The following is an 18,264-nucleotide window of genomic DNA, read 5'->3' as shown; positions in this document are numbered from 1 at the left end:
AGAACCTGTGTTCCGAAGATCCATGGAAATTCTAGAATGAAGAAACATGTATTCACTAAAATCAAAAACGCAATGAATTTTACAACAGAATAAATGTGGCTGATGACAGAATCTATGAACTGGATTCCTGAATTTGAGCTTCGGAAGAAACCATGCAGAACGAGACACAGAGACACAAAAGTCACGGACACAGAGGACATAGGAGAGACTCAGAAGACACACGGAGAAGACCCAACAGACAAATAAATTGCATTCCACCTGGAGGAGAGAGAGATCACGGGGCAGAAGTGACATTTTTTAGGAGATAACTGCTAAAAATTTTCCAAAATTGGTATGAGACAACAATCCACAGATTCAAGAAGGTCTAACCCCTAAGTAGGAAAAATATTTTTATTTTTGTAAATTATTTTCATGTTTATTTATTTTTGGGTGAGAGAGGGAGACAGAGTGCAAACAGGGAAGGGGCAGAGAGAGGGAGACACAGAATCCGAAGCAGGCTCCAGGCTCTGAGCTGTCAGTACAGAGCCCGATGCGGAGCTTGAACCCACAGACCGTGAGATCATGACCTGAGCCGAAGTCTGACGCTTAACCAACTGAGCCCCCAGGCGCCCCAAGGGACTATTTTAAGTATCATGTTCCTTCTTAGCTGTATCAAAACTCACATTCAACGATGAGTTCTGGGTTGTAAAAGAGGATTTGTTTTTCCCACTTGTCTGAGTCTTTGTCTATGAGCTAAGCAAGCCCAACATCAAGTGCAAAGATTACAGGTGGGGGATTTTTGACGTGTGCTCATATTCAAGCGGAGATCAGAAAAGCCCAACCGAAAGAACTTGGCAGTGAAAGTGACAATTGTGGACTGAACACAAGTTCCTTTTAAAATGGCTATTTTGAAGATTGTGATTCCGACTTTGGAAGAACTAAGATGACTGACAGTGGGAGGAATCACGTGAAATTCCTTAAATGAAAAAGTTACTGACAAAAAAATGGAACTGTTTTGTCCAGAAGACAATGGAATATCCTTACAGCACTAAAGAAAAAGAATTGCCAACCAAGTATTCTATATTGAGCAAAAGGATCCCTCAGGAATGAAGGCAAAATAAAGACATTTTCCAGATGAATAGTAATTAAGAGAATTCACCACCAGAGATCTGCACTAAAGAAAATGCTACGGAGTATTCGTTAGGTAGAGGAAAAAAATCAATCTAGGTGGAAGTTTGCAGATGCAGGGAAGAAGGAAGAACAATGAAAATGATAGATGGAGGTAAGTCAAAATAATATTGACTGTAATAATATTAAAAACATTCTGTTGAATTTTATACACAGGCACACATACACAAACACATAAGTAATTAAAATACCCCCCAAACCTAGGGGCGCCTGGGTGGCTCAGTTGGTTAAGCTTCTGACTCTTGATTTTGGCTCAGGTCATGAGCTCATGGTTTGTGAGTTTGAGCCCGTGTCAGGCTCTGTGCTGACAGTGCAGAGCCTGCTTGGGATTCTCTCTCTCTCTCTCTCTCTCTCTCTCTCTCTCTCTTAAAATAAATAAATAAACTTAAAAAATAATGAAATATCCCCAAACCTCCAAAGTAGCACATTTCCATGTAATTTATATGGATTGTGGCTTTCTAGTTTATCTAATCTTTTTTGATAACTACGATTTATCTGGTTCTACACACACTTATTAAGGGATATACTTTATTTGCTCCATAAAAGGCATAGTATTTATAGAGGGGACAACTGGAGTGAATTTACATGCAAGCTTATTACTATAGCGTGCGTGTGAACAGGAGCCCATATAAATGTGCATATTATCGGGGGGGGGGAAACTTCATTGTTCTGGGCTATTTTAATAATGTAAAGAGAGCGAAAGATTCTTGAATGTCCACTACCTGTCAAACATTTAGGTACGGACTTCACAAAAAATACTTTGTTTATGCTCACAATAGACTAGTGAAAAAAGGTACTATTGTTCCGATTTTACAAATAAGAAACTATATCTCCAACAGATTAGATCACTTGCCTAACATCCTAGCTGTAAGATCATGGAATAGTGATTTAATCCCAGTCTTTGGCCCTCCAAACCCATTTTCTTTTCGTATGCTCCCGACTTCTGCCCCTGTGAACAAAGCTATTATAGTCCCACTAAAAGAGAGGAATTTAACATTCCCACGCCCCGCAACAGTGCTAAATGTTTACTTGAAATAAATAAGATCCAATGGCATGAAATAAATCATGGGTTTATTTCATCATTCAGAAAATTGTGAAGTACTGGGGGCCTTATATCTACTCATACAATTCTAGTCTCCCTACATAAGTGGGTGATGAGGCTGCTATTCACTTACAGAATTGCATTACATCACGCACACATGTATATTTGCATATATGTATGTACAAATATACCTACAAGTTACAGTATCATATCAGGACGCCCACTGAGTTCCAAATGGGAAGGACCCTCTTGGAGCTGGCTCCATAAATCCCATCCCAAACCTCTTAGGGCGTTAACATCATCCAGAAGGAACAAATCCTGCTTCAAGTGGGGATTCTTTAAAAAACATTTTTTTAAGTTTATTTATTTTTGAGAGAGAGAGGGAGAGACAGAGCACAAGCAGGGGAGAGGCAGAGGGAGAGGGAGACACAGAATCCGAAGCAGGCTGCAGGCTCCGAGCTGTCAGCACAGAGCCCGACGCGGGGCTCAAACTCACGAAGTGTGAGATCACGACCTGAGCCGAAGTCGGACGCTTAACCGACGGAGCCACCCAGGTGCCCCTCAAGTGGGGATTCTTTAGCTGCAACTGAAAGTCACAGAAACAACGTTCTCAAGTGTAAATACCTCATAAGAATCTATTTGTTTCCTGTTGGGATGAGCACTGGGTGTTGTATGGAAACCAATTTGACAATAAATTTATATAACATATATTCTATATAAATTATATATGTGTGTGTGTGTGTGTGTATGTATGTATATATTTTAAAAAAAGAACGTATTTGCTTATCTCTGCCTAACACCAGTCGGAGGTAATGTGATGTTCCTAATATCATAAATCCTATTTCTAAACACAATGGCCTCTTTTTTGGCTTTGCCTTTTCCTAGATGATCCCTTCTACTGGGTGGAGTCTGTCTCCTTGCTGACAGACAGCCCAACATCTACTAATGGACAGGTTCCTGGTGTGGGAGCCACATTCTAAAAACTCCTCAGAGCAGCCAAGAGTTCATATTCTGAATATAACATTTATTGTCTACGCGTAAACCAATCTCACTGCAAACGTCTACACGTTACCAAGTATCTGTTGACTAATTTTTAAGAAGAGCTTGTCTTCAAGGCCTTTATAAGAGGTAACATCACTGACGATTCCAACAGCTATGACGCAGATCCATATGCTTCCCATTATACACACCGTAATGTTTGGGGGCATTTTGAAAGCCCTTCATTACTCTTTCATCTCAAAACTCCAAAGGCAAGTCTTAGAATTAAATGCTGCAACGTGGTCTATAACTTGAACAGCCTAACCTAAAAACTCATGTAAGAAAAGAGAGGAGGAGAGAGGAGAATATTTGAGATGTGGACTAAAGGGCTGATGATAATAGAATTTATTTCTAACTGGATAGGTTTGGGAAAATCTTCTCTACCCCTTCAAAGGCTTGCTCTTGGTCCCTTCCTCCTAAATTCTGGCTTTGGCTCTTCCCAGAGAAGCTCTGCTATCCTGGGAAAAGATGCCACATCGCCCATCCTCAGCCGGGTCTACGCAAATTAGGGGAGAAAGACTATTCAATAGGGGTGTCTGAGCGGCTCGGTCAGTTAAGCGTCCAACTTTGGCTCAGGTCATGATCTCACAGCTGGTGCGTTCGAGCCCCGTATCGCATCTGGCTCTGTGCTGACAGCTCAGAGCCTGGAGCCACCTTCGGATTCTGTGTCTCCCTCCCTCCCTCTCTCTCTCTCTCTCTGTCTCTGTCCCTTCCCCACTCGCACTTTGTCTCTTAAAAATAAATAAATATTTTTTAAAAAAAAGGCTATTCGATAATCTGATCATTGTAAGCAGTGGACTTGCATGGCTTAGGCCAAATGTTCTTTTTGTCCTTACTAATTACTAATTACTTATCCTCACTAAGATTTATCCTCACTAATTACATAGACTGAATTATCTAGATAATGCATTTTTTTTGTCTGCATATATGTGCCCTAAAATAAGAATTTTCTCTCTCTTTGGTGAAAGTCAAACTCTTGTTGCACATATCTCAAATAAGCACACTACAGTATTCATAACAAACCTATTCTTATTGCATAATTGGGTTTGTCAGAAGGATGTAAGCATCCTTAAAGGTTAACTGATCATTAATAGTTCCTGAAGAAATCACACCAAGGGATTTTTCCATGAGAATACACGTGGGAAGGTCTACCTGCTTGAAATTCCCTTGACAAAGAGCATTATTTACCTCAAAGCACGCCGCCATTGCCAACAGGTACTGGTTTCCATATGAAACATAGATGGTGGGATTCGGTGACATGATGTTACTTTAAACCAGAACAACGACTATGTGAACTGCTTGCCCTGGAGACCCATGTGGGTCTTCCCTATGGTACCAAGAGCTTCAAAATATTACTGATCAAGGATTCACACTCCAGAGGTTGCAGTCACGTTCACTACGTAACCCAGAGCCCCTGCTAAGTGTTCAGGACTGGAGAAGAGTTCCTGGGGTTAAAGATCCAGTTCTCGCCTTCAGTGGGGAGGCAGGACGTGCACATGAAACAAGTAACTTCACAAGGGCGTAGTTGGATAATGGCAACCATGTTAGCTGATGGCGTCCACTTGGGTGTCTACGGGCCACTCAAGCTTTACGTGTCCAAGATAGACCTCCTGATGTGCCCCTGCCCAATGGCGCCTGCTCTGTTCTTCCCCCTCTCCGTGAATGGCATCCCGATCTTCCAGGGGTTCAAGTCAAAGGCCTGGGAGTCACAATGTGCTGGGCTCTTTAGCACATGGCACACCTCCAAATTACAAGCAAATCCTCTTGGTTCCCTCTTCCAAATATATGCAGAACGAGACCATTTCTTACTGCCTCCACCACCACTGCCTTGGCCAAGCCAGCTTCTCCCTGGCAGAAAAAGCTGCCATGACGAGCCCAACGTGGCCTGCGTGTGCCCCTGCCCCTACTCACTGCACTATAGCGACACTTGTCTCCTTGTTGATCCTTTAACTCTAAAGACACTTGAGCATCTGGGTCTGGGCATTGGATGTTCCCTCCATGTGGAGTCCTTTCTGCCCTGTGGACCATGGTCTTCCATTCCCCTTTTCAGAGACAGCTTCACTGACCATTATTTAAAGTAATGACCCTCCGTCCCTAGTATCCGTACCCTCTCTGGGCTGTCTTATTTTTTTTCCTATCACTTCTTATCTTTTGATGCATTAGTTAAAAAAATTTGCTGATGGGGCGCCTGGGCGGCTCAGTCGGTTGAGAGTCCGGCTTCAGCTCAGGTCATGATCTTGCAGTCTGTGAGTTTAAGCCCCATGTTGGGCTCTGTGCTGACAGCTCAGAGCCTGGAGCCTGCTTCAGATTCTGTGTCTCCCCCTCTCTCTCTGCCTCTTCTCCGCTAATGCTCTCTCTCTCTCTCTCTCTCTCAATAATAAATAAACGTTAAAAAATTAAAAAATAAATAAAAACAAAATACAAATTTGCTTATACATTTGTTTGCCTGTTTTACCGATTCCCCCAGGACCCCTTAAGACCATATGCTCTGGAGGGGGGTGCTGAGATGTTGCCTGTTTTGCTCAATTGTTCTATCCCCAGAGTGTGGGATACTTTCTGGCATGTTCAGCACCCCCTGTTTGCTTCCCGTGTGTAAAAACACTGCAATGCCACCGCTGGCCAACAGAGGTCAATGTTTAGACACTGAAAGGCTCTGCCTGACCTTGCTTGTTTTCACCAGCTGGGACTAAATTGGACTTTCGTCCTCCCCAGGGAGAGGAGCAGAACCTTCCCTGGGTCTGGCTCCCCGCTGAACAGGCAGCTTTCTGGGCTGAGCGATAGCTGCCTTAACTCATCACTCCCCTGTCAGGCTGGTCATGACCTCACCGAATCATACTTCAGTTACCTTCTCTCCACTCTTGGGTTCCCTTTTGCTCTTTCAGAGGGGCTAACGATCACTAATTCATTTGATGATCATGTCGGGGTGCAAACGGTCTCTGATTAAACCCCAACGAAACTATATTCAGGAGGGCAGTGTCATATACAACCGAAGCACGTTACATAACTTCTGGCAGCTCGCCACAGCCCATTTTTTTTCAACCCATAAATACATTCTTTCCCAAACACTTTGAGCGGTCTGCAGGATAAAATGTGACCATGAATAGCTTTTGTCCTATGTCAGCTTGAGGCCCCTCTGCCTTTCATGTCTGGAGGCCTTGTAGCCAGCACCCTCCTTTTTAGGGGCCAGTTACCTCTCATCCTCTCCCACCCTTTCCTGCCCTCCTCCTGCTGCGGCAGGCACACCCCTTTGCTCGCTCCCCCCCACCTCTTCAGCCCCCTCCAACCAACCTCTAAAACAATCCCCTCCGATTTCTGTTCAGGATGGGCGAATCGAGACAGGGAGGCAACGCAGCCTCACTTCTGGGCTGATGAGTATTTATTCAACGTCACCTTCCTGGTCCGGCTAATGACTGGCTTTTGAAGATCATTTTTAGCTCCTCTGTGTGTAAGTGTAATAAAATTCCTTTAACTACTTAGTCAACTACCAGTGCATCTAAACACTGCATGCAGAGCTGCATATTTATGCCGTTCGGTTGTCTCTTTCTATCTTAGATTGGTGCTCTGTCTATATACACACATATGTACATATCACCAAAAACAAGATATAAAGAAAACAAAACGTCTGTTGTTTAAATATGTCTCCCCTTTCCTCCACAAGAATTCCCTGTCTTCACAAATGTGAAGGACATCTGTTTTACAAAACATTTTTGCCTGGCACTGGCCCAAACTCCGCCGATACCCGGGATCAATGAGATCTCTCAGAGGCTGGGCTTCCACGAACATGTCTTGCTTTGGGTGAAATTATTGCACTGGGACTCGCCAACTTCGTGCACAAGTGAAATTCTCGATCCTGTTTTACCAGCAGGAAAAAAAAAAAAAAGCGCCCATCTACTTTCCTTGAAGGCCAGTGTGCGTGACTACCTACATTCTCAACCTCTAGAAAAATCAGAAAACGCTGGAGTGATGATCCACTTAGCAGGGCTAAGTGAGAGACCCACTTATTTCGGTGTTTAAAAATCACTAATAAAAGCAGTCACAACTCTTCAGTCGAGTGGAAGAATATCGAGTGTTCTATTTATTTTTATTTTTTTATTTATTTTTTAATTTTTTTTTAACGTTTATTTATTTTTGAGACAGAGAGAGACAGAGCATGAACGGGGGAGGGGCAGAGAGAGAGGGAGACACAGAATCGGAAGCAGGCTCCAGGCTCCGAGCCGTCAGCCCAGAGCCTGACGCAGGGCTCGAACCCACGGACCGCGAGATCGTGACCTGAGCTGAAGTCGGACGCTTAACCGACTGAGCCACCCAGGCACCCCTCGAGTGTCCTATTTAAACATTTAATCGCATTAAACACGGAACCTGACTCAGGCTTTGGTGGAAACATTGCAGGGTTTTCAGTAAACCCACACCCTGGTTCAGAGACACCCCCAGACACAAATCCTGAATGATACGTTGGGTTCTTCTCATACCCTGCAGCCTGACTCCCAGAGCCTCCTCTGCGGGGGAGGCCCCTTTAGGATCTGACTCAACAGGTCACTGGGGTGACAGATTCTATCCCACTTGCCCCTCCCCCCCCCCCCGGGGTCTTAAAAAGCGTGCCTTAGGAAAACAACATGTCATTCAGGGCTAAAAAGAAATGCCGCATCAAAGCCACTAAAAGACACAGAAGAACCTTAAATGCGTATTGCCGAGGGAAAGAAGCCAGTCTGAAAGGCTACATACTGTGTGATTCCAGCTATATGACATTCTGGAAAAGGCAGAACTACAGACGTGTGAAAAGGTCAGTGGTTGTCAGGGCTCCAGGACGGGGGTGGAGACCGGGAGCACGCATAGGTGAAACATAGATTTTGGGGGCAGCGAAACTACTCTGGATGACACAGGAATGCCGAATACATGACATTAGGTATTTGCCAAAACCACAGAATGCAGAGCACAAAGAGTGAGCCTTCGTGAAAGCTACTGACGTAGGTTCATAATCACGTATCAACACTGGCTCGACTACCGTAACCAATGTACTACGTAGAAGCAAGATTTTAATAACAGGGGAAACTACGTGTCTGGGAATCCGTGTACTTTCTGCTCTACCCTCCCCCCCAAACTTAAAACTACTTTCAACAATAAAGCCTAATTAATTAAAAACCGGCTATAAGCAACAACGAGAGGCTGCTTCAAAAATATACGTAAGACTAGGGGCGCCTGGGTGGCGCAGTCGGTTAAGCGTCCGGCTTCAGCCAGGTCACGATCTCGCGGTCCGTGAGTTCGAGCCCCGCGTCGGGCTCTGGGCTGATGGCTCGGAGCCTGGAGCCTGTTTCCGACTCTGTGTCTCCCTCTCTCTCTGCCCCTCCCCCGTTCACGCTCTGTCTCTCTCTGTCCCAAAAATAAATAAACGTTGAAAAAAAAAAATTTAAAAAACAAAAATATACGTAAGACCACCTGGTTGGGGGCACTGATATCACGCATAGGCTAAAGGAGAGCATTTTTCCTTCCTTTTTTTTTTTTTTTTTTAAAGGGGACGCAGACACATAAACAAATTGTGGTTTGATGCTATTTCTCTGCCGGAGCCTTTCTGGCACTCACGCAGAGAGGAGGATTAGCACCAATAACCGGACCACAGGTCCAGCTCCAGGCTTTGGCACACAGGGCGGTCGCTATCTATTTTTTTGATACATTAGGATTCATTCCCACCAAGCCCCACACGTGAAATGTTGGCGGGTCGGCTTGCCTTGGCTGCTAGGGGGACTCGGCAGACTTCTGTGCTGTTCGCACAAGGGCCCTGGCGATTTTTAGGCACCAGCTAATCCATTAAAGCACAATGCTACACAACACAGCCGTCAACTTAGAAACAGTGGAATGAGGGGTGCCTGGGTGGCTCAGATGGTTAAGCGTCCGACTTCGGCTCAGGTCATGATCTCGCGGTCCATGAGTTCGAGCCCCGCGTCGGGCTCTGTGCTGATGGCTCGGAGCCTGGAGCCTGCTTTTGGATTCCGTGTCTCCCTCTCTCTCTGCTTCTCCCCAGCTCACTCTCTTTCTCTCTCTCTCTCTCTCTCAAAAATAAATAAACGTTAAAAAAATTAAATAAAATTTACTACAGTTCCTTTGTGCCAGTTTTATGTCCCTCTTTAGCAAAGTTGAGCCTGGGCAGCCCGAGACAGGGGTGTGGGGAGACTGCTCACGGACAGAACACATTTGCCAGATGGAACCGGAAGCCTCCCCGGGAGGGGCCGTCCTGGGCAGGGGCTCCCCCAGCGGGCACCTGGCAGAAGAGAGGTATTCTGGGTCCTCCATTTCTGGGTCTGTTACTGCGTGGATGGCGGGGCCACCAATGCATCCCTCCAGTCTAGCTCATGCTCAGAAAAATACAGTTGGTCTCTATACTAGCTAGCAGGTCATTTAGGCTTCCTTGGAGGAATTGTGGTAGGGTGCTCAGGGGGGCCACTCATGGGAATACACCCCAGGAATACAGGCAGGGTAAAAATAGCTTATTGCGCGTGTTAAGAGAACGTCACCCTTCTTTCTGGACTTTTTCTAGGCTGCCTCCCCTTCCATAAATTCTTTTTATTTTATTTTTAAGTTTTTAACATTTATTTATTTTTGAGAGACAGAGACAGAGCATGAGCGGGGGAGGCGCAGAGCAAGAGAGGGAGACACAGAATCCAAGGCTCCGAGCTGTCAGCACAGGGCCCGATGAGGGGCTCGAACCCATGAACCGCGAGATCATGACCTGAGCCGAAGTCGGACGCTTGAACTGACTGAGCCACCCAGGCGCGCCCCATAAATTGTTTTCAGAGTGTGAAGCCTTTCATTTATTTTTCCAAAGCGAACTTTTCGCTTCTCAGGCCAAAGCCACATAAGTTGGAAGAAGGGAGGGACAGTAATATTCTCAAGGGCCCGCTGGGCGTTACGTATTGTGCTGGTTCCTTTGAACACGTTTTCTTTAATCCTTACAACAACCCTAATTCCTCCCACCACGAGAGCCGGCTGGAAGGCTGAGACAACATACACGATAAAGTATCTGTGCACTCACTTGTGCCCAATGTGCACAAGGTCCCTGCACTATTGTTGGAGTGGAAGACCGATCTGACTCAGGTACTTTGACCTGCAGATCCTGCATCTTCCCACCAGCTAACTTGCTTCCCACGCAGAGGACGCCCCATTCTCTTAAAGAAACTCGCTGGCTCACGCTAGTGCTGGGGGTCCCCTCTGGGACTCGCCACAGACTTACAGGCTCCATCCTGGAAAAGATTTTCAAGTGGATGGTTGTATTTGGGAGTGAGGCCCGAGGAAAGCGATTCTGTCGTCCAACCGGGGCTGTTATGCAGGATCACCAAGCATGAGGGCAGCGGGGGGGGGGGGGCTCTCCTGTCTGGGGTGCAATGTGCTACCTGGGCTGCAGAACATGAGGAAGGAGACCCAGAGTGGCCACCGAGAGGCCGGATCGCACCTGAAGTTCCCTTTGTCTTCTCCCACGGCAGCGGGCTGGGCACAGGGGGCAAAGATGCTGCCTGGGCAGAGAGAATGACCACGCTGGATATGGCAGAGCCGCGGGGACAGGGACAAACAGGCAGCAGTGTTTTTCTCCTACGCTGCCTCGTTTGCAGCTTCAGCTGGAGACGACACTGGGGGCGTCTTGCTACAACAGTAATTAGTTCAGCTCCTCCAAATAATCAGCCAAACGAGAAACCTCTCAGTTTCACATGGGCTGGTTTGGTCCCCATGAGGTCTTGGTGCTGATTACGAGCACGAGGTCAGCAGAGATGCCCTCAGTGTCCCCGTGTGGATTTTGGCTCGTCCGGCCAAGGTGGGTAGTTTCTAGAAGCTCTGAGCTGTGAGGCAGAAAAGCCCAGGATCACAGAAAGAGAGTGGGCCCCTCGTACGAGGAATCATTTGCCTGTCTCGGGGATGAGAAAAACCATGGCTCAAGGGGAAAGCAACACGTCTCGTAGGCGACCAGGCCCGGGCCTTCCCCACCATGGCCCGCTGCGTCCAAAGGGGAGGCTCGTGGTAGACTGTCTGAGGTTAAGCAGCCCTTCCACGCAGGATTGAAAGCCCGGAGTCATGGAGCCATCCATCTGGGGTGTAGAAAACCATCCCTCCTCCCACCACTTCCCCAATCAATTTGGTGATTTTTTTTGCTAGTTAAGTTAAACAATTTGCACATTCCTACATCTCCCCATGGGTGCAAGCGTTAGTGATTTCTAGCCAGTCGAGAAGACACCGCTGATCCTCCAGGCCTGGGTGGGGGCAGAACAATCCTCAGCGCCACACGGATGAGGGAGGAAAGTTCTCGGCCTTTGGAACGTAAATTACACCCAGATATCACTTCCCTGGCTCCCCTCCTCCTTCCCCCCTCTCGCTTTCTCTCTGATTCTCTCCTGTCACCAGTGGCAAACACAGCTGGTGGAGTATTTTAGCAGTGATGATGTCAGCCTGTTTCTGATAGGCTTCTGGGGAAAGCGACACATCACTGGCTGCGTCGGGGGCCTTGCACTTTTGTTTTTACAGCTCAAAAACCAAACCCCCTTTTGAGCAGGCAGCGGCCCTTCCCGGCACGCGACACCCCCGCGCGGGGCTGCCCGGACAGACCTGCGAACAGGCCGTGATAAATCTCCTACCTCCTCATTTGCACCTTGGTCGTGTGTAGGCAAAGAGACCCGTGGTCTGGCTGCCGGAGGAAATGGGACTCACAGGGAAGCCGGTGACTCTATCACGCGAGCGTCCGTTGTGCAAAGTATCGGGCAGGGAAAACATAGAGATGCTTCCTCTCCAGAACTGCCTGGTTGATTCGAGAGCTAAAGAGGCCTGGGAAGCCCTTGGCCATGAGAACGGCTGGAGCCGTTCTGTATTCTCGGGGTGAAAGAGGTTCACATGCAAACCAGGAGCATTTCCAAGTAACGCCTCTTCCTGTGCCTTGCCCCGTTCACAGTAACGCTTTAAGGACTAAAGGTGCCATGAGAAAACACATTCACTTGCATTCCTGTTTATTTCCATGCTTCACCTGGAGCCTGTTACAAGACAACTCATTTTTTCCTTCCAGTGCCCACCTCCAACACTACATAGGCAGGAGGGAGAGAGCGGCAACCACAGACGGGGAGGGAGTTCAAAATAATGACGCCGCTTAAAGAAAAGTCCTGCTGTTTTGCATTTTTTTTTTTTTTAATCTGAACTTTGAGACATCTTACTTGGTCCCGAACCAAAGACCGTAAGCCTATAGTGACGCTGTACCATAAAGAAAGAAATCTTTGGGGGCTAAAAGCTCTTGGCATCGCAGGCCCCCTGACACTGTGCGAGACCTGACATCTGGTCACTCCCAAGCCCTTCTGGAAAACCCTCGAAAATCCCCCCTCCCCTAAAACTTGATCTCTTAAAAGTCTGCCCAAAACAATTTAAACCATGAATTAGTTTGTCTTATTTATTTATTTATTTATTTATTTATTTCTTATTTTTGAATGTCCCAAATATCAGCTATACTATGACCATTTTCAACTCAAACGTGAGGGAGGCGCTGTCACCTCTGGGGTTTTTCAAAGTCCTCAATGGAAACATTTCCAGGAGATCTGGGCTCAACGGCCGAGGAAGCTCCCAGCCTGGAGGCCACACCTGCTGGCCTCCAAGCCACCTGGACAGTGCTTTATATCAATGGGCCACGGAATAAAGGTGTTCAGGTGATTCAAGAGACTTAAAAGAGTGCACGGAAGGAGCCCACGGAAATTAAGAGAGTCAATAATAGTTCCAGGCTTTAACGCGACTCACCACGACTGCGTTTACTGCTGGTGGTTTCCTGTTTACTACGAGCCCAGGAGATCACCTGGGATTCTGGGACTATGTTAACCGTGCCTTTTACTTTCGACCTTCCGATGCTTTGACATCTCGGAGGCTTGCTGCCTCTAGAGGGGATGCCCCTCCCAGGGTTAGCTGATTCCTTGCCTGGGAGAGACATCTTCACATGCAAACCAAAAACCCACACCCCCAACCACCGCCTCTACTGGGCTTTCACCTCGGGGCCCCTATCCACCTGCCCCAATCACCCCAGGCCCAGATAGCAGACACCCAGGGGCAGCTCTGCCCCAGAGCCCCCTGAAATTATCCACACCAGCCAATCCTAAGCCTGCTCGTTTCTTCCCACAATAAAGGCTCTTGCCCATGTTCCCTCCTCGCCCCCCTGCCTCCTGACTGACTCTGGCGATTCCCCATGTGGCGTGCCCATCTTCTTGGGATCCGAGTAGAACAAGCCACCTTTCAGTGGCGGCTGTGCCCCCCATCTGTCAGCCTCCCCACACCTAAAGAGTAATAACATTTTAAAACACGGATGTTGGAATGGGACGTGGGGACTCTGACTGTCTAAGGTGCCCACCCGGACCAGCACTGCCTTTTCCTGGCAGAGAAGAAGGGCACAGTGACCCCTAGAAAGGCTTGAGCCTGCCGGCCGCGTTTCTCACTGAAGGTTCCTCATCTAAACTACAGAATAAAAAACAAAAACAAAAACAAAAACACGCCCAGGGGTGATTTTTCTAATCTTCCGGAGGATGGTACCTTTCCTAAGCCCTCCCGTCTAGGAGCACAGAAGTGAATTCCTTACAAACAAGTGCCTTGGGGCGTCGGGGCTTAGAACCCGGCTGGGAAAGGTGATGGTCCTGCAGAGTCTAGGGGTGAAGGAAAACCCTCAATTCTCCGCACAGCCCGTTGCAGTCTGCCTCTTGGAAGAGGCTCACGTTGCCAGGGAAACCAGGGAGGACCGCATGACTGTGTGTGTGCGCGCGCGCGCGGGCGCGCAGGGGGAGGGGGTGAAGGTTACCTGTGCTCGGTGCTCCCCGACGGCAAACTGTATCACCGCCACGCCCGGGTGGTGGCTGTCCTCGATCCTCTCCACGGTGCTGGAGTCGATCTTCAGGTCGCTGCTGATCTCGGCGCTCTGGATGAAGTCTTCTGTCTTCAAGTCCTCCACCTTCTTCAGCTCCCCGTTGGCCAACTGGATGATGGAGCCTTTCATGAAGTAGGGGGGCAGCGTGGGGGGCGCGGCGGCGGGGGACGCCACGGACTGCACCACGGGCAGGTGGATCTGGGCCTGCACCATGGCTGGGTAGGCGGCCTGCGTGGCCAGGGCCTCCGGGCTGAAGTTCTCGTTCTTGGGGAGGGCGGTGGTGACGAACGTGTGAGGCACTGCCGCAAACTGGGGCGACGACGTGGCGATGGCGGGGGCGGCTCCCGAGCCCTCCACGTCGGCGCCGCCGACCGGGATGAGCAGGGGCTGCGTGCCGGGGATCACCAGGTGCTGGGGCAGGCTGCCGGCGTACGTGATCGCCTGCTGCTGGCCGCTCAGGTAGCCGATGACCGGCGCTTGTGTCCCCGCGTAGAAGGCGGTGGCCGGCAGTCCGACCGGGAGTGGCTCCGAGGCGCTGTGCGTGGTCTGGATGACCGTGTGGGGGGACAGCGTGGCGACGGCGGCGGCCTTCACGCCTTCGGGGCCCAGGGCCTGTTGGGGTGACAGCGCGTAGGACCGGTGCCCGGGCTTCCCTAGATGCAGGCCGCTTTTGTCGTTGAGGGTGGAGGGCGAGGCCTCCCGGTGCGTGACCGGCTGCACCTCCAGGTCGGCGGCGGGCGCGCTGCTGGTGGGCAGGACCATCACAGAGGCCCGGACCCCCGAGGAGTCCCGACCGCCGTAGTCCGCGGCGCTCGGGTGCACCACCACGTGCCTGGACTCGTACGGGTGAGGAAGCGACTTCCCGGCCTTCACCAGGCCCAGGTCGGCGGAGCTCGGGGCCCCGTACCTGCGGCCCTTCTCCATCTCGCCGTTCAGGAGCTCCTTGGCCTGCATGGCCTGCAGCCTGCCGCTGTCGGCTTTCTTGGCGGCCTCCCGCGGGACGAAGTGGCCGCCGGAGTCGGTGTATTGCACTACGACCTGGGGGGAGGGCCCCAGGGTGAGCGTGTGTGGGATCATCGTCTGGTGCGGGTGCAGGTGGACGGGGATGGCCGGAGGGGACGCCGTGCGCCCGGCGCTCTGCGGAGAGCTGGAGATGTGCACGTACTGGTTTTGCTGGGTGGGAGGGGGGGACCCCGGGGGGCCGAGCCCCGACGTCCTGCCCAGGTGCTGCTGCTCAGCCTTGTGTCCCGAGGCTTGGCTCAGACTGCCCATGTTGGCCAGCAGAGTGGAATAGGCTTCCAGCTGGGAGCGCTGGGATGGAGTGGTGGCCCCCGCGGCCGAGGCCACGGCACTGGTGACGGGGCTGGCCGTCGGGGAGATCAGCTGCGAAGGGATGAACCCGGCGTAGGGCCCGCTGTACTGGGAGGACCCGATGAACTGGAAAGTGTGCGGCAGGTGAGCGTACTGCACGGGGGACACCGGCGTCCCCGACTGCGGGGGAGGGTACGCGGCGGGCAGCGTGGTGGTCGCCGGCACGGACCTGGGCGCGCTGGGCGGGGAGTAGTCCAGCCCCGCGGACAGCGCTTTGTGTAAACCTATTCCCTGCTGTAAACCCAGCTCCACCGGGGCCCCCGCCGGGCCGTGCCTGCCGCCCCCGTGGCCGCGGCCCCCCGGGTTGCCGGGGAGCCATGCCACGGCCTCCGCCCGGTGGTTGTCGCTGGGCGCCGCGGCGGCCTTCTCCTCCGAAGGCCGGCTGGTGGCGGGGATCTCGCGCTTCTTGGGAGGCAGGCATTCGTTGCTCCGCTCTTGGTTGGATTTCATTTTTCGCCGTCCCCCCTCCACGGTGACTGTTTCACTGTCTGGCTGGCTCTGGTTTTAGTCTGATACATGGAAAGTCACATTTGATTTCTGTAGGGGATCCAGGCTCTTCATGAGGAATCATCTCCCCGTGGGTGCGATCGGCCCGCAGCAGCTCTGGAATCTGGGAAGAGGCAGACAGGGTGGGGGGCGAGGGGAAGAGGAGGGAAAGGAAATCAGAACATCAGACTGAGACTAGGCCTCTGGCTTCCACGTGAATTCCCCAAAACCTGATCACGGGCCCCAGCATTAAAGCCCATGAAAACACTGGCCACGTTGGAGAGCACATCAGGTAGACGTGAGGATAACCGGGAGGTCAGAACCTCACAGCAGATACCTTCTGATGGCATGAACAGCTCCCCTAAGACCCTCTGCGTTTCTCAATACCTTCTCTCCCTATTTTCTTTTCTTCTTACAGGGGAGATGATTTGGTTCTTAAATTTCCTTTTCAGAAATGCTGGTCCCTTCTTTACCTCTTCTTTGCCTTGCTGGGAAATCCAAAGAAGCCCACAGGAAGGGTGACATTAGGGGAAGTCAGCCTCAGATGCAGGTGCTGGGAAGGGGCAGGTGAGGAGTGGGGGAGGGGTCCCAGGCCACCTTCAGGTGTAAGGTCTGGGGTTGGCGGAGGTCGGGGGCGGGGGGCGGGGTGGGGAGTCTCAGGCCATCTTCAGGAGTAAGGTCGGGGGTGTGGGGGGGTAGTGCCGGGTCAGCTTCAGGTGTAAGGTCTGATGCCTCACCTGCCGGGGCTCCTACTCAAAGGTTCAAAGGTTCTGCCTGACTCAGGGTCCATACTCTGGTCCAAAGCCACTCTCTCTTCCCTCGCGCACATGCACAATACCACATGCCAACTCAGCAGAGGCAGCCAAAAATAATCTTGTTCTCTACAAGTTTCCAAAGAATTCCCAGTACAGCTACTCATAGGGTAACAGAAAGCCAAAAGAAATCTGTGAGACAGTTAAAAAATGAATATGGTTATGGTTACACACACAAAAAAAGTGCGCTAATAGGGAGGCTACGTTGAAGGTTTCTCCTTCATGACGGTTATTCTTTCTTTCTTTCTTTCTTTCTTTCTTTCTTTCTTTCTTTCTCTCTCTCTCTCTCTCTTTCCATGTAGTCTCTGAATTGTCTCTTCACACCAGCTCCCTCCCTTTCTCCTTGGAAAAGGCCAACCCGCCATTAACCCTAGAGATGAAACCTCTTTTCAGATCAATCAGCCCCATGCGCCTCAATCGCGATCTATAAATAGTGGGCTGGGAGCCAGTTACATACATATATCTCAGTCCCTCAGTGGCCGGTGAACTTGGAGTCACCGTGACTGTGTGGGCAGATGGACACCCACTGGCAACAGGCAGCACATCAGTGGGACTAACAGGAACCGGGCTAATGAGCAGATGCGAGTGCCCCTTGCAGGCACCAGCTGTAGACACAAGCACTGTCACGTGCGGGCATCTGGGAAACTGAGGCACAGGGCTTTGGGTTTTAGCATTTCTCCTACCCAGACCCTCTTTTCTACAATCTGATTTTATAAACATTTTTTAATCTTTATTTATTTTTGAGAGAAAGAGAGAGAGAGAGACTGGGCATGAGTGGGGGAGGGGCAGAGAGAGAGGGAGACACAGAATCGGAAGCAGGCTCCAGGCTCCCAGCTGTCAGCACAGAGCCCGACGTGGGGCTTGAACTCACGAACTGTGAGATTATGACCTGAGCCAAAGTCGGACGCTTAACAGACTGAGCCACCCAGGCGCCCCATCATTTACTTATTTTATTTATTTGGTTGTTTTTTTTTTTTTACTTTCTTTTATTTTTCAGAGAGAGACAGCACAAGTGGGGGAGGAGCAGAGAGAGAGGGGACACGAGTACCCGAAGCAGGCTCAGCGCTGACCGCAGAGGGCCTGACAAGGGGCTCAAACCCACAGACCGCAAGGCCGTGGCCTGAGCGGAGGTCAGACGCCTCACCGACTGAGCCACCCCGGTGCCCCTTCTACACTCTGATTTTAAAACAAGCACAACAAGGCAGCAAGCAGCCTTCAGCATCTGGTCCTTGCTGACGTTGAAGCAATGGGGCATCCCCACCGTCACACGGCCTCTTTTCTCTCCTCTTGCCTGTCCCAGCTTATCCCCATCTCTCCTATGTAGCTGCACTACCCCAGCCTAATCGGTAACCTTTTTTTTTTGGCCAATGATTTTAGCGGCCATTGTTACTCTTGCTTCAACATCGTTACCAAACATCGCAATAAAAAGATTATTCAAAAGACAGTGCCTGTCCTTAATGGTTGTGGTCAGGGGCACACGAGGTGGAAGT

The 18,264-nt window shown here is 50.2% G+C and overlaps 1 protein-coding gene and 1 non-coding gene across 9 annotated transcripts in view; both read right to left on the bottom strand.

Annotated features, from left to right (window-relative positions):
* The window catches only part of ATXN1 (ataxin 1), a 396,156-nt gene that overhangs the window by 8,726 nt on the left and 369,166 nt on the right, over window positions 1–18,264 (bottom strand). For all 8 annotated transcript variants that reach the window (XM_030314798.1, XM_030314795.1, XM_030314794.1 and 5 more), the window contains one exon: window positions 14,040–16,086. In XM_030314798.1, coding sequence (XP_030170658.1) covers window positions 14,040–15,926 — 1,887 coding nt within the window. In that variant the 5' untranslated portion in view covers window positions 15,927–16,086. The remainder of the gene's footprint in view (window positions 1–14,039; window positions 16,087–18,264) is intronic.
* On the bottom strand, window positions 632–757 carry LOC115515159. Its single transcript, XR_003969211.1, has one exon. It is a non-coding gene; the product is annotated as a small nucleolar RNA SNORA40 (small nucleolar RNA).

Source organism: Lynx canadensis, chromosome B2 (assembly GCF_007474595.2).
Source record: "Lynx canadensis isolate LIC74 chromosome B2, mLynCan4.pri.v2, whole genome shotgun sequence".
NCBI lineage: Eukaryota > Metazoa > Chordata > Mammalia > Carnivora > Felidae > Lynx > Lynx canadensis.
This window is presented reverse-complemented; position numbering and strand designations above follow the sequence as displayed.